The sequence below is a fragment of the Amblyomma maculatum genome, chromosome 1, assembly GCF_055883805.1.
Source record: "Amblyomma maculatum isolate TAMU_Amacu chromosome 1, ASM5588380v1, whole genome shotgun sequence".
In the NCBI taxonomy this organism is placed as follows: domain Eukaryota; kingdom Metazoa; phylum Arthropoda; class Arachnida; order Ixodida; family Ixodidae; genus Amblyomma; species Amblyomma maculatum.
Genome location: NC_139344.1, coordinates 376158870 through 376171357, shown reverse-complemented (window position 1 = coordinate 376171357; position 12488 = coordinate 376158870). Strand labels below are relative to the sequence as shown.

The 12488-nt window shown below is 44.6% G+C and overlaps 1 protein-coding gene across 7 annotated transcripts in view; it reads left to right on the top strand.

Annotated features, from left to right (window-relative positions):
- Positions 1–12488, top strand: part of LOC146208298 (protein DOP1A) — a 72798-nt gene that overhangs the window by 40155 nt on the left and 20155 nt on the right. For 6 of the 7 annotated variants that reach the window (XM_084592552.1, XM_084592559.1, XM_084592546.1 and 3 more), the window contains exons 19-22: positions 1662–1844; positions 2297–2422; positions 4745–4882; positions 10702–10862. In XM_084592552.1, coding sequence (XP_084448678.1) covers positions 1662–1844; positions 2297–2422; positions 4745–4882; positions 10702–10862 — 608 coding nt within the window. The remainder of the gene's footprint in view (positions 1–1661; positions 1845–2296; positions 2423–4744; positions 4883–10701; positions 10863–12488) is intronic. The other variant, XM_084592535.1, reaches the window with a different exon arrangement.

The window sequence follows — 12488 nt, the reverse complement described above, 5'->3', positions numbered from 1 at the left end:
TGGCAAATTTATCGTTTTCATTGAAAGACGTTTGCTGTGAATGGCATTCACAAGAAAACATTGTACTTCCTCGCAAAGCGCACACACTTATTTTAGCTCGGTGTCATTGAAAGCTTTGCTCTGCAGAAAATCTTGAGCGTTCTCGGCATTGTGAGCAAAGTGTTAGTTTCATGATGCCGGCTTTTAGCATTGTTCGCTTCAGACGGCATTTGCAGCTAACACGCTTTCCAATGGTTTTGTAGCAGTAGACTCCACCTGCCCCAAACGTGGCGTGATAAATTGAACCAGACTTGTGCAATCAAGTCATCACGGATACTCTGCCATGTTCGCTCCCTGCCACCGCAGGAACGAACATCAAAAGTAAAGTCTAAAGATAAACACGCCGTTACGTTATCCCTGCGCAGCATTATGCGGGCTGCCAATAAACGAGCTGTGGATGCGACGGCCGAAATGGAGGGATGTGCCACCAACACTTTTTTCAATTCTCGGGGGCAAAAGTAGGAGGCGAGAGTTCATTATGCGAGTGGGTTGGTTACGCGACAAATACGGTATCATTTTTTACAATCGCAAGCGGCGTTTCAAGCCGATTTCTGTATATCGAACTATTCTGCAATCCCGTTTCGAGTTTGATATACTATTCGGGTTCGACTGTAATATTTAAATTTTTCTCGGTTTGAAAACATGTTCCCGTTGCATATAACAAATGCAAAACACCTATTTGGTCTCTCCACTTGTCTTTTCACCAGTCATGGGGTCATATTAATCTGTTGAAAAGGCAGTTTTGAGCCTTCCGACGGATGCAGCCGGCATTTTGTTCACCTTGCTAGTCACCAGGAGGCATGATAACCACCCTCTGCACGTACAGCCACTGGCCACAGCACGGCCAGAAATAACCACATGGTCACACACGACTACAGATGTCAATTCCTTCGTGGAAACTTTAGCTTTGGGGCATAGTTGAACACCGTCTGGTTTTGGCTGCACAGTATTTTAGTCCACTTCTCACCTTCTTTGTGTTTCATTATTTTTAGGGGCTTACGAATATGCTCACTCGGGTCTCATCTCAAATGCACTATTATGGAGGTATTGATCAGAAAATTACTGTAATACAAACATTTTTTGGCAGTTCTTTAAGCCCATTTAGATAATTAGAACGTTAAGCCAATTCGAACATTTTTTCTGGTTATTTGAATGCCGTATTACGAGTACTGCATTTAGCAGTGACATGGCAGCTTCAACGGGTTTCGCACAGATCCATCTTGCACAATAAGCTGATACATAAAATCCTCTATTAAGTTCAAACTCAGTTTTTCAATAGGGTATACACTTGCATGCAGTTCGAACTTCATTTTGTTTGAAAATGCTTTGTCAGAATGTTCCAGTCGTTTTTCAATCATTTTTATTTTTTTCATTGATGAGGTGTGTTTTTTTTTTTGTTTGTTTTGTTTTGTTTTTTTTTTTTTGTTTTTTTGTTTCGTTTTTTTGTTGTTGTTTTTTTTTTTTTTTTTTTTTTGCGAAGGCATTGTTTCAGTATGCTAGTGGAAATAGTGTGTATGTGCATGTGTGCGTGTGTGTGTTTAATTGATGCATGCCTATTCCTAGTCCCACTGTACGTCCGTCCATCTTAGTGGGCTTGTGTTTTTTTATTGTCTCCTCTGCAGGACATGCACACCCGTGAGAGTGGTGGCAGCCTGGACCCCATCCTGTCGACGCGCCGTACCCTGCTGAGCAACCTGCCCCGCTTCCTGGCAGCCCTCGTGTCCGTGTGGGAGGCCGTGTCTCGAGAGGACACCCCCCACCAGGGTCCCAAGCTGGCGCAGCTCTGGGTCATGGGTGCACCCAAGGTAGGCCTGCCACCATTGAAGTGCGTTGCTTGTTTTGCCCCCGTTTGCAGTCAGTTCTCGAGAGCACTGCTGATCCTGGTACTCTTGGTTAGTAGTTGGGCTCTCACGGGTGTAGCTAACCCTTTTATGGAAAGTGACAGATGTTCCTTTTGATTATGGGGTCTGGGTATGCTAAAGCCACAAATTATGTTTTTATTGTTTTAGCAGTTTTGTTATAAATTGTTCCTTTTTCTTTTTTTGCAAAACGCAGTTTGAAGACAAGTAACGCTTTCTCGCTTCTATCCTTTGGATTCTAAATATCCGTGTTACATCCGTCTTGTGTGTAGCTGTAGTAACGATCCCACAGCAGTGAACATTGCTGCTTTAGCTGTCTTCGCCCGCAAGACCTCATGCTAATGTTCACTGCTTTCTCTTTCTCTCTCTCTCTCTCTCTCCCTTGTACTTGCTGGCAGGTGGTGAAGCAACATATCCTGAGCTTCCTGAGCCCAATCTCCATGAGCTATGGCTCTAACTTTATGGCAGCCGTGGCTGTTGTCTGGTACGAGCGCCGAAAAAAGACCACATCCGTTCAACGCAAGGTGAGCTACTCTAGTGTGCATTTTTGGTTTTGTATGTTTATACTAACAGGAGTTTACCTAGCATGATATCAACCTTAGCTCACATTGAGCTTTGAATTGCAGTGCTCTCAGCTATTGTATTTAAGTGAATAAATAAATGGGCTCACAGGAAAGGAAAGGCGCAGTATCTGCCACACTTGTTCTAAGACACCTAACCATGCTGTAATGGAAGGGAGGAAGATGAGGATGGGATTGGAAGTGGAAAGGGTGATAGGGGAGCTGTAGTGGTGGGCTATGGAGTAATTTCAAGCACCTGGGGATCTTTAACGTGCACTGACATCGCACAGCTCATGACGCACAGATCACGGATGCCTCTCCGTTTTGCCCCTGTTTCGCTTCCATAGAAACGCAGCCGGCGCCGGTCGAGATCGAACCCGGGAACTCCGGCACAACAGTAGTCGGTATTTAAGCGAATGTAATGAGCTTTTTTTTTTTTCACTTCAATTTCAGAATGTATGTCTCATTAATACGAACGTTTGGCTCTCTGCTCCTGAAATCATTACGGTGACCTTCACTACTAGACTCAAGCTCATTGGAGAAGCTAACTTTTTGACTACCATGGGTATTTCGCACTATGATGGAAAGGCTTAGGTTGTCAGAAAAAATAATTGAATGGAATAGATAAAGAAAAGATGGGTCAACGGGTACAGGACTAGGCAACATGGCACACATAGCAACAGTGGTACACTGATGACAGTAGTTGCTGCACGGCAGGAGACTGCATGCAATAACATTTCAGGTGTTTTCTACGGTGAATGGCATAGCTCACATTTCTAAAATTTTACCTCTTGGATAATTTTAATGTATCGGTTTCTTCCCCTTGTTTGCGCCCAGTGTTTCTTTCCAAGCCCTTGGTGCCCTCATCGTAAATGACTGAGCAAACTGTGGCTGCATTGTAACTGTTATGCGTGCGTGCAGGCATGCGTCATTTTTGTGAGATTTCAGACCCCTCTCATGCTGTATTATTATATTCATGGGCAAGTTGCATATCTGTGAGCGTGGTGAGTAGATAGTTGTAATAATGATGCCTTAGAGCAGAAAATGTGTTACACTAATTTTTTTATCAAGGGACTACTGTTTTACTACTTGTTCTTGCGTCGTGGCTGCTCTGGTGCAGTAAATACAGTGCTGGTGTAACTGAAAGCTTTTGTGAGGGCAGGTCTCACAGCAGTGAGGATTGATGGCAAATAATCTGTGGCCAGCTTCCTTCCATAAACATGGTCTTACGCTCCAGTGATGCTGCTTCTCCCGTGATGAGACCATCCTTGCGCACTCAGCACGTGTGATCCTGTGTCTCATGTGTGACGAGAACTCAGGACTCTGTGGCTGAGGGGTGTGCTCTCGCCATGGGGTCTGAGGAGAAGCAGTGTCTCGTGCGTAATAGTTCAAGTTAGGTTCACTAACGTTCGAGACATGAAACATTGCTACCTCACACAGGACTGAAATTTGACATTTCAAGAGACAAATGGGTAAAACTTCAGTGGTGTAACCCTGTCTTGGGGCAAATTTAGCATTTTCATTTAAAGATGTTTGCTGTGAATGGCATTCACAAGGAAACACCGTACTTCCTCGCAAAGTGCACGCACTTATTTTAGCACGGTAGCATTAAAGGCTTTGTTCTGCAGAAAATCTAGGCTTACACCTGTGTGGTGATAAGAATGTGTGAGATATTAAAGACGCAAATTAAGGGATTGGTAATTAAGCAAGCCGGGACTACATGTATGCCAATGAGGAACTGCAAACGGAGCTGCAGCCGGGAGCCTTTAACACTTTCATGTCACATACCCTTAAGTGGCTTTCATTCGGTTTTGGGTCGCACATACTTATTAGCATACATTAGTTATCTACCGCATCATCAAAAGATGGCAAAAATTATGAGGGCTACATTAAGCATGCAAGGCAATATATTTGCAAAAATTTGCACCTTTGTGATCAAAATACAGAATGCATTCATTACGTGAATGCTCCATTAGGTGAGCTAATGTAATGGGCTTAGAGTATAATAATCAGCATTTATTTCTGGATTGAAAGCATTTCCTGGAAGGCGGAGGCAGCGTTGGTCTGTAAAGATCGAAATTCACAAAGGTGACACTTTGGCCTAATTGTTGCGACATGGTGAAGAGCGATACCATGTCTCCCACTCTTTCCTGTCTCTCCCTCGTTGCATCTCCCTGCTATGGAGAGATAAAAAAGAAGCATGCACCATTCTGTCTTAGTGTATTGCCAAGGGTGTGTGTCTCTTATCATTCTTGTCTCGGGCCGGGGTTGCCGTGTGCGACGCAGGTGATCCCTCAATGGAGCCCCGACCAGCTGCTCCTGGTGGAGCTGGTGTCGGCCATCAAGGTGCTCCCCATGGACAGCGTGGTGCAAGTGGTCCGTCAGGTCATCCGGCAGCCACCACCCACGAACCATGACCGCAAGGTGGGTCTGATATGCCACTTTGGGGGGTGCTTCAAGCCTTGGCATTGTGTTTCTTTCCTTTGACTGTTCTCTTGCTTGCTTCAAAGGACCTTGTCATTCCTTTGTGAAATCTATTAAACGCTCACTCTGCATGGGAGGAGTAGGAGGCGTAGGGTGGAAAGAGAGTCTGAACAGCAAAGTGAAGTGCATGGTTTATCAGTGGCCGTTGGGCATTGACTATGGCTTACAACGCACAAATTTTATGCTCAGTATGAAGTTGCTTTCCCTCTGCAAGGACTCTCTTATCCTCAAGTGACGCTGCTTTTCCTGTGACGAGACCATCCTTGCGCACTAAGCACGCGGGATTTTGTCTTGTGTGTGACGAGACCTCAGGACTCTGTGGCCGATGGGCGTTCTCTCGCCGCAGGGTCTGAGGAGATGCAGTGTCACGTCCGTACAGTAAAAGCTGCTTAATTAGAACTTTACGGGACTGAAAAAATGTTCAAATTATCCGGTGTTTGTATTATTGAAAGGCCTCGAAATACCTGACAAGAACCATTTGTATTAGGGTAGGGTAAGTTTAACACATTCACTGGCGTAATGAACTCACCCCCCACTTTTGCCTGGGCACAGATAACAGCATAACAGCATGTGTATTTTGACATTGGCTCTGGATAGGGGGGGGGGGGGGTTCTTGGCAGAGTGCCATAGGCCCTTTGACTCCTCGCTCTCACTCAACCTAAGCAGTGCAAGGAGTACCTGCTCTAAATTTTTTTGTTATTAATGAGTCTGTAGATATTGTGCCTTTTCTACCTTATTTTTATCCACTTACCACAAAAATGGCAATTTTTTTATTTTTTGTGTGTTCCCTAATAAATTTTTTGCTTTTTAACCATGTGTTTGGAAAAAGCATTTTATTATGTGCATTTGTGTATGCTTCAACATGTGCTGCGGTATTATTTGTACTGGAAAAAAAAAAAAATCTCAGAGACCTATGAAAAACGGCCATTTTCTCATAGAGATGATAGAGAACGCTACATTGGATGAGGCCCTTTGTGTTTCATCACACTTGTCATTGTGTTCACATCAGAGGTGCGGGTTCAACTGCGCAAAATGTAGTTCAGGTTTGAAGAGTGATATTTTGATTATCGCTTACAGTACCATACAATCATAACCGGATGCAGCCTAACCAGTGCGAAACCCGTAGCGCCCGTCTGACACCATATTCTTACGTAGGGGTCGGTTGAGGCTTCACCAACAGAAATACTTATCCGTACTTCTGAATTAACGAAGTTTTAATTAATGAGCATTGAATTGAAAGTCTCGGTTGTCGCACGGAACAGACAGCAAGCAGCGCACTCTTCCATGGTTTTACCTGGTTATATGTTTGTCCCCGTTTTAAACGCGCGCAGCCTCTTAACTATGCCGCACTATCGTGGGCGCGTTTCTTTGGCAATGTGTTGGGTGCAAGACCGCCCAGACGTAGTACCGCATAGTTAGAATTTTTCGTAGCAAAACCGACTCACGTTTGAATGAACAGGCCTTTTTGCACATAGACCTCTATGAAGCTTGGCCGGACAAGGCAGTGTAGTTCAATTTATTGAGGTTTGAGGTAACGAGCTTTCACTGTAATAGAGTGGAATCCAGGTTGTAGATCCCAGTGGACACAAATCCATGAAATTCCCTGGCGAGACGGAATAGTGTGTGCATGCAGAATTTTGGATGTTCTGAGCGTTTCCTCATGCCGTTACGGATGACACACACAAAAAGTCTGGAGTAAATCCCCCCCACTTGTAAACAAAATGGAGCGAAAGCATTTCTCGTGCTTCTACATATGTACAGTCGTGAGCAAAAGTGGTATACAACGCACAGCCGATGATGGAGCCTGGAAAAACTGCATCGAAACGCCACTGACAGTGACACATTCAAGTCAATAAAATGGGGCACCGCCACAAGTGTCTGGATAACAGATAGCTGTTACTGTATGGCATTGCAGTACAGTTTTCCAGAACTTTGCTACCGGCTGCGTGTTGTATACCACATTTGCTCACGCCGGCGCATTGTTCGTTACCACACAGATACTGAATTTCGGTTGATGCAAATTTTTTTGCAACGTCGAGATTAGTATCGTCGAGATTCTACTGTAATTTTTGTCGGTACTTGGCATTCATAGAAATTACTTCATGCTTCTTTAGGCATGCAGAATTTGTTTTTGCTTTCATTTTCTTCTTTTCCCAATTCCATGTTTTTTGTTGGTTACAAGAAAAGCATAGGAGAATTTTTTGTTTGTGTATGCTGATGATGGAACGTGAATATATTAATTTAATCATTTTATGGCTGAAAGGCAATAGGTCAGCAAGTGTAAGAAAAAATTAACTCATGCTGGTCATGATGAGTTTGCATTTAGAAGCCTGCATGATGAGGCAGAGGTCACAACTGGGGTCGGGGTGGTGTACCTTTGTGAGAACCAAATTACATGACAGCACCACTGTCTACACACACATTATGATGCCATGGTGCTCACATGTTATGACTAGCAGCTCATTGGTATCACTCAAGAGGAAAGTGTATAACAGTTGCATCCTCCCGGTACTCACTTATGAGGCTGAAACATGGGGGTTTATGACTAGCAGCTTATTGGTATCACACAAGAGGAAAGTGTATAACAGTTGCATCCTCCCGGTAACATGTAAGTTAACGAAAAGGGTTCTACTTAAGTTGAGGACAACACAGAGGGCGACGGAACAAAAAATAATAGGCGTAACGCTAAGAGATAGGAAGTGTACAGAGTGGGTCAGAGAAAAACTCGAGTAACTGACATTCTAATGGAAATCCGGTGGTGGTTAAGGATAACAAATTGGATTCGACAGGAACGAAATTGTAGCAGGGGGTGGCAGAAAGTTAGGTGGGCGGATGAGTTTAAGAAGTTCACAGGGTAAACTGGATGCAGCTAGCACATGACCGGGTTAATTGGAGAAATATGGGAGAGTCCTCTGCCTTGCAGTGGGTATAGTCTGGATGATCATGAGTGGTTAGAGCGCCCGTCTCGGCTGCGGGAGGTGGTTAGTTCGAAACCCACCACCGGACACCCACCGGTAAAAATGGGTACAAGCGTCCCCCGGCCTGGTGCTCGGCTTTTCCAGGGGTGTGCGTTTGGGAGAAGCTCCGTAAACCCCGCTTGAAAGAGACACTTGAAAATGGTTTGGTTTTCCTATGTTTGCCATGTTGACAACATTGCATACAAGAGACATGGTTACAAGAGACACTCGGTTACTAAGGACAACTTTTCAGGTCCCTGGAGTAAATTCTTCACTATTTAGAAGAGACACAACCCAGGTGTGCTCATGTAATGCAGCTGAAGTGTATCAACTCGTACATGATGCACTTCAGATCCCTTAGCTAAATTTTGTTCCATATCAGCGCCCTTTTTATTGTATATGTCAGGAACTGAGGAGTGCTTCCCCATGGTTTGTCAAAATGACCCCATGGTTTCAGCCACTGGCATCGCATTACTGTCACCACGAAGCAAATCAAAATGCATGAATGACAACCAGTATTTTTAACTCCTCGCTGTTAAAATTTGATCACAAGATGAAAGCTCAGAATCCTGATGTCTTTCTCTTTGTAAACAATGCTTCTTGCAGCACCAAAAGCACCAAAGTTCTCGTGCTCAAAGCCACCAAAGTTATTTTTTCCTCCAAACTCTACACCCTACCTTCAACCAATAGACAAAGGCATTATGCACTCTGTCAAGTTGCTGTACACAACAAGGTTGGTAGAATGCCTGTTGTTCGACAGGCAGCAAGACTATACAATAGTAATTGGTGTGAAATTTTCTGCTCAGGTGATTTCAGTTGTCTGGAATGGCCTGAAAAATGAAGCTGTGAAAAACTGTTTCAGACAAACAGGCTGTTTCAGACATCATGTCACCACATTTAAATGTGGTGACATGATGTAAGAGGGCCCAGGTATGGATACTGTGAAAAGCTTCCTTGAAGATGAAGCATAGGCGAGCGTCCAATAGACTGCTGATGTACCAGCATCTTTTGAGGAGTTCGTATCTGCAGATGTGGATCTTGTGTGCTCCTGAAGACCTTAAAAACTGTGCGATTCTCGCGCAAGTAAATGGCACATGTGCCACAGAGGGTGACTATGAGAACATTTCAGAGACAAATGTCAGCATCTGAAAGTGATGAGCATGTAAAAGTGCTTCAAAGATATTAGAGCAACAGGAAGGCTTGCAGAGTGAAGTGCTTTACCTCCAGAATTTGGGAAGGACTACACTCTGCACTCCCCTTCATGGATCACTGCCTTGTCATGGCGGAGGGGCTTGCGAAACTCTATGAAGTCGTGAGCTCTGCTGTGTAGGGCCACCCAAGATAGACAGGTCACGGCAGAGAGTTCTGACAAAATGTGATTCACTGGAGAAGGTAATGGCAACCCACTGCAGTATTTCCTGCCAAGAAAACCCTATGGCCAGTCACAATACCATCAATGATATGGCGCCGGAAGATGAGCCCCCCAGGTTGGAAGGCATCCCACATGTTACTGGGGATGAACAAAGGGCGATTCCTAGTAGCTCCAGGACGAATGAAGCGGCTGGGCTAAAGCCAAAAGGACACTCAGTTGTGGATGTGTCGGGAAGTGACCGGAAAGTCCGATGTTGCAAGGAGATATATCACATAGCAACATGGAATGTAAGGTCTATGACGCAAGGTAAACTGGATGTCGTCAAGCAAGAAATGGACAGATTGAACATTGATATCTTGGGTATCAGCGAGCTCAAGTGGACCGGAATGGGAGAATTTAACTCCGGCGACCATTATGTCTTTTATTGTGGGCATGAATCCAAAAACTGAACATTAAAAAGACAAAGATCATGGCGTCTTGCCCTATCAAGTCCTGGAGCATCAATGGACAAGAAGTGGAAGCTGTGACAGATTTTCTCTTCTTGGGCTCCAAGATTACCTCGGAAGGAGACTGCAGCCATGAAATTAGGAGACGCCTGCTTCTGGGAAAGAGAGCAATGGTTAGCCTTGACCACCTAGTAAAGAGCAGAGACATTAGTCTGCCATCCAAGATCCGTATAACTTGTGCTATGGTCTTTCCAGTTGTGATGTATGGATGCGAGAGTTGGACTGTGAAAAAGGCTGACCGCCGAAGAATTTACGCGTTTGAATTGTGGTGCAGGCGAAGACTCTTGAGAGTTCCTTGAACTGCCAGAAGGTCAAATCAGTCGATATTGTTGACCATAAACCCTGACTGCTCATTGGAAGGTCAAATTCTAAATTTAAAGCTCAGCTACTTTGGTCATCTGATGAGAAGAGAGGAGTCGCTGGAGAAAGATTTGATGTTGGGGAAGGTTGAGGATCGCCGGAGAAAGGGTAGGCAGCGAACGCGATGGTTAGATGGCATCCTCGAGGCACTGCAGATGAAGTTATGTGATGTTAGGAAGATAGTGAGAGACCGGAAAGCGTGACGTGACATGGTCCATAGGGTCACGAAGAGTCGGACACGACTGAACTGACACTCTGCACTCACAGAAATACATTCTAGTATGAATAACTTCTTTAAGCTTTCCTGAACAATTGCCTGTTAATGCGTGTGGATGCATTCATATGCTGATGTGCAGTAAACTAATCAAAACAGTGCTTTTCGAATTTTTGGTTACAAGAGACCTTGCTTACAAGAGACATCTTTTTTGGGTCCCTTGAGTGTCTCTTGTAACGAGGTTTTACTGTACCACTGTCTAATGCTAATTTGCTGACCTTTCGTAAACAGTGCTGTGCGATTTTTCATTGAGTCGCTTGTGTGCTTCGTGCTGCCCCCCTTTGTTCCAGAAGAGGGTTCCCCTGGAGGTGAGCATGTTGCAGTTCTTCCTGGCCTACGTGCAGCACACTCCGGGCACACAGCTGCAGGAGTCATGGAGCTCCCTTTTGGGCCTCTGGAAAGATGGCCTCCAGCTGACGGCCATGCCCCTGGTCCAGTTCCACCTGCTCGGGTGAGAGGCACTTTTTTTTCCTCTCCACATGTCATTCCATGTTCTACTGGATGCACCACAGGAGGGTAGCTTGGAGCTCTGTTTCGGAGACCCATCAAATGGTTCCATTGAATTTCGCACATTTACCAACAGGGAAAGCTGGCGTTGTTGCGGTTGTTCGTCTGCCACAGGCATGCTGGGAAGTGTGGGCTTGGCTCACTATTTGGCTTGGCTGAAAGTTGGATGAAGACATGGATTCAGCTGAAAAAAAATTAAACCTTTTTCTCGAGGTAAACCTTAAGCAAATGCCCATAAGAAACTCAAAATTATTGAACAGGATTTATGACTAGAATTATTGCACTTCTCTCTCAGTTGTATGAATGTCAGTTAAACCAATGTTTCAGAAGAGCAAACCTTTGAAAAGGTCCTGGCAGTTTTCCTATGCATTCTTTGTTAAAATGTTTCAGTTTAACAGATTTCAGAAATATTTTACTTGAATGAACTTGATTGGTGGATAGAGGCTTTTTTTGCAGTCAGTTCAACAAAGTTTTGTGCTTCGCAGTGCTGGCATAGTAACACAAGCTCCTGTCAGCAACTGCTGGCACAAATTCAGTGTTTTTACCCTGTGTGGTGAAAGTGGGCAAAAGCAGGTAAGGGGAACACTTTGATGAGATAATCGATCCGGGATTATAGGTAGGTCTTTCATCATCTGGATGTCGACAGCAAGACCTTGTTTGAAGACTGTGTGTAGCGTGACATTGCCTGGGCTGAGCCAGGTTCAAGCCCTGTAACATGAGCCAGGCACTCCTTAAAAACATAAAAAAATGTTGACTTCAAATATGTTTCCCACTGCCCCGGTTAGCCTAATGTGAAAGACATATGTCTACAGAAGTTTAATTTCAGCATTGTTTTCCGTGGTATGCTATTGTAATGCAGGCATAGCTCAAAGCAACAGACTTAGGGTAGGGCTAGCAGCGGTGAAAGGTAATTGAACAGTGCTCTCTGCCTTCTCCACTCTTGCGCAGCCCAGCTAACTAGCCTAGCAAGTGGCAAAGGCAACTGCCAACAGCACAGTAGCTTTAGATTTTAATGTAGCATGCAGTTTACAGGTTATTGCGTGCTAACTGTGAAAACGACCGTCAGTGCGAGCAGCCCACCTAAAAAGCGTGCATTTCAAATTTTTAATAGCTAAGCTGATTTTCGCTCAAAATGCTTTTTTTATTTTTTGTTTTTGGTTGTAACGTTCACTAACCAATCTGCTATTCTGCTAAGAGAATTCACCAGCTCTTAGGCAGAGGCTGCTGTCAGCGATGTGTGCGGTGTGATTACCCAGTTGTTATGCTCTTGGAGGGATAAGGGTGAAGAATGGGGAGAATGGAGGTGTAAGCCAACTTTTAATGAGTAGTGATTGCCATGGGACACTCAAAAGTGCCACTAAGCTCACACAACGCAAACTGTCTGCACAACAGCTTTGAACATAGTGCATACAAGCGCCATTTCCGGGTTGAGGGTCAGTGTTGCTAACGCATGCTGTTGGCGTAAACAGCATGGTGGGTATAGGAGGATGGTAAGGATGGTAGCCTCCCTAGTGGTTGTCAAGGCCGGTGGTTACCAATTAGCATGGTTACCAAGCCATTAACACTGTCG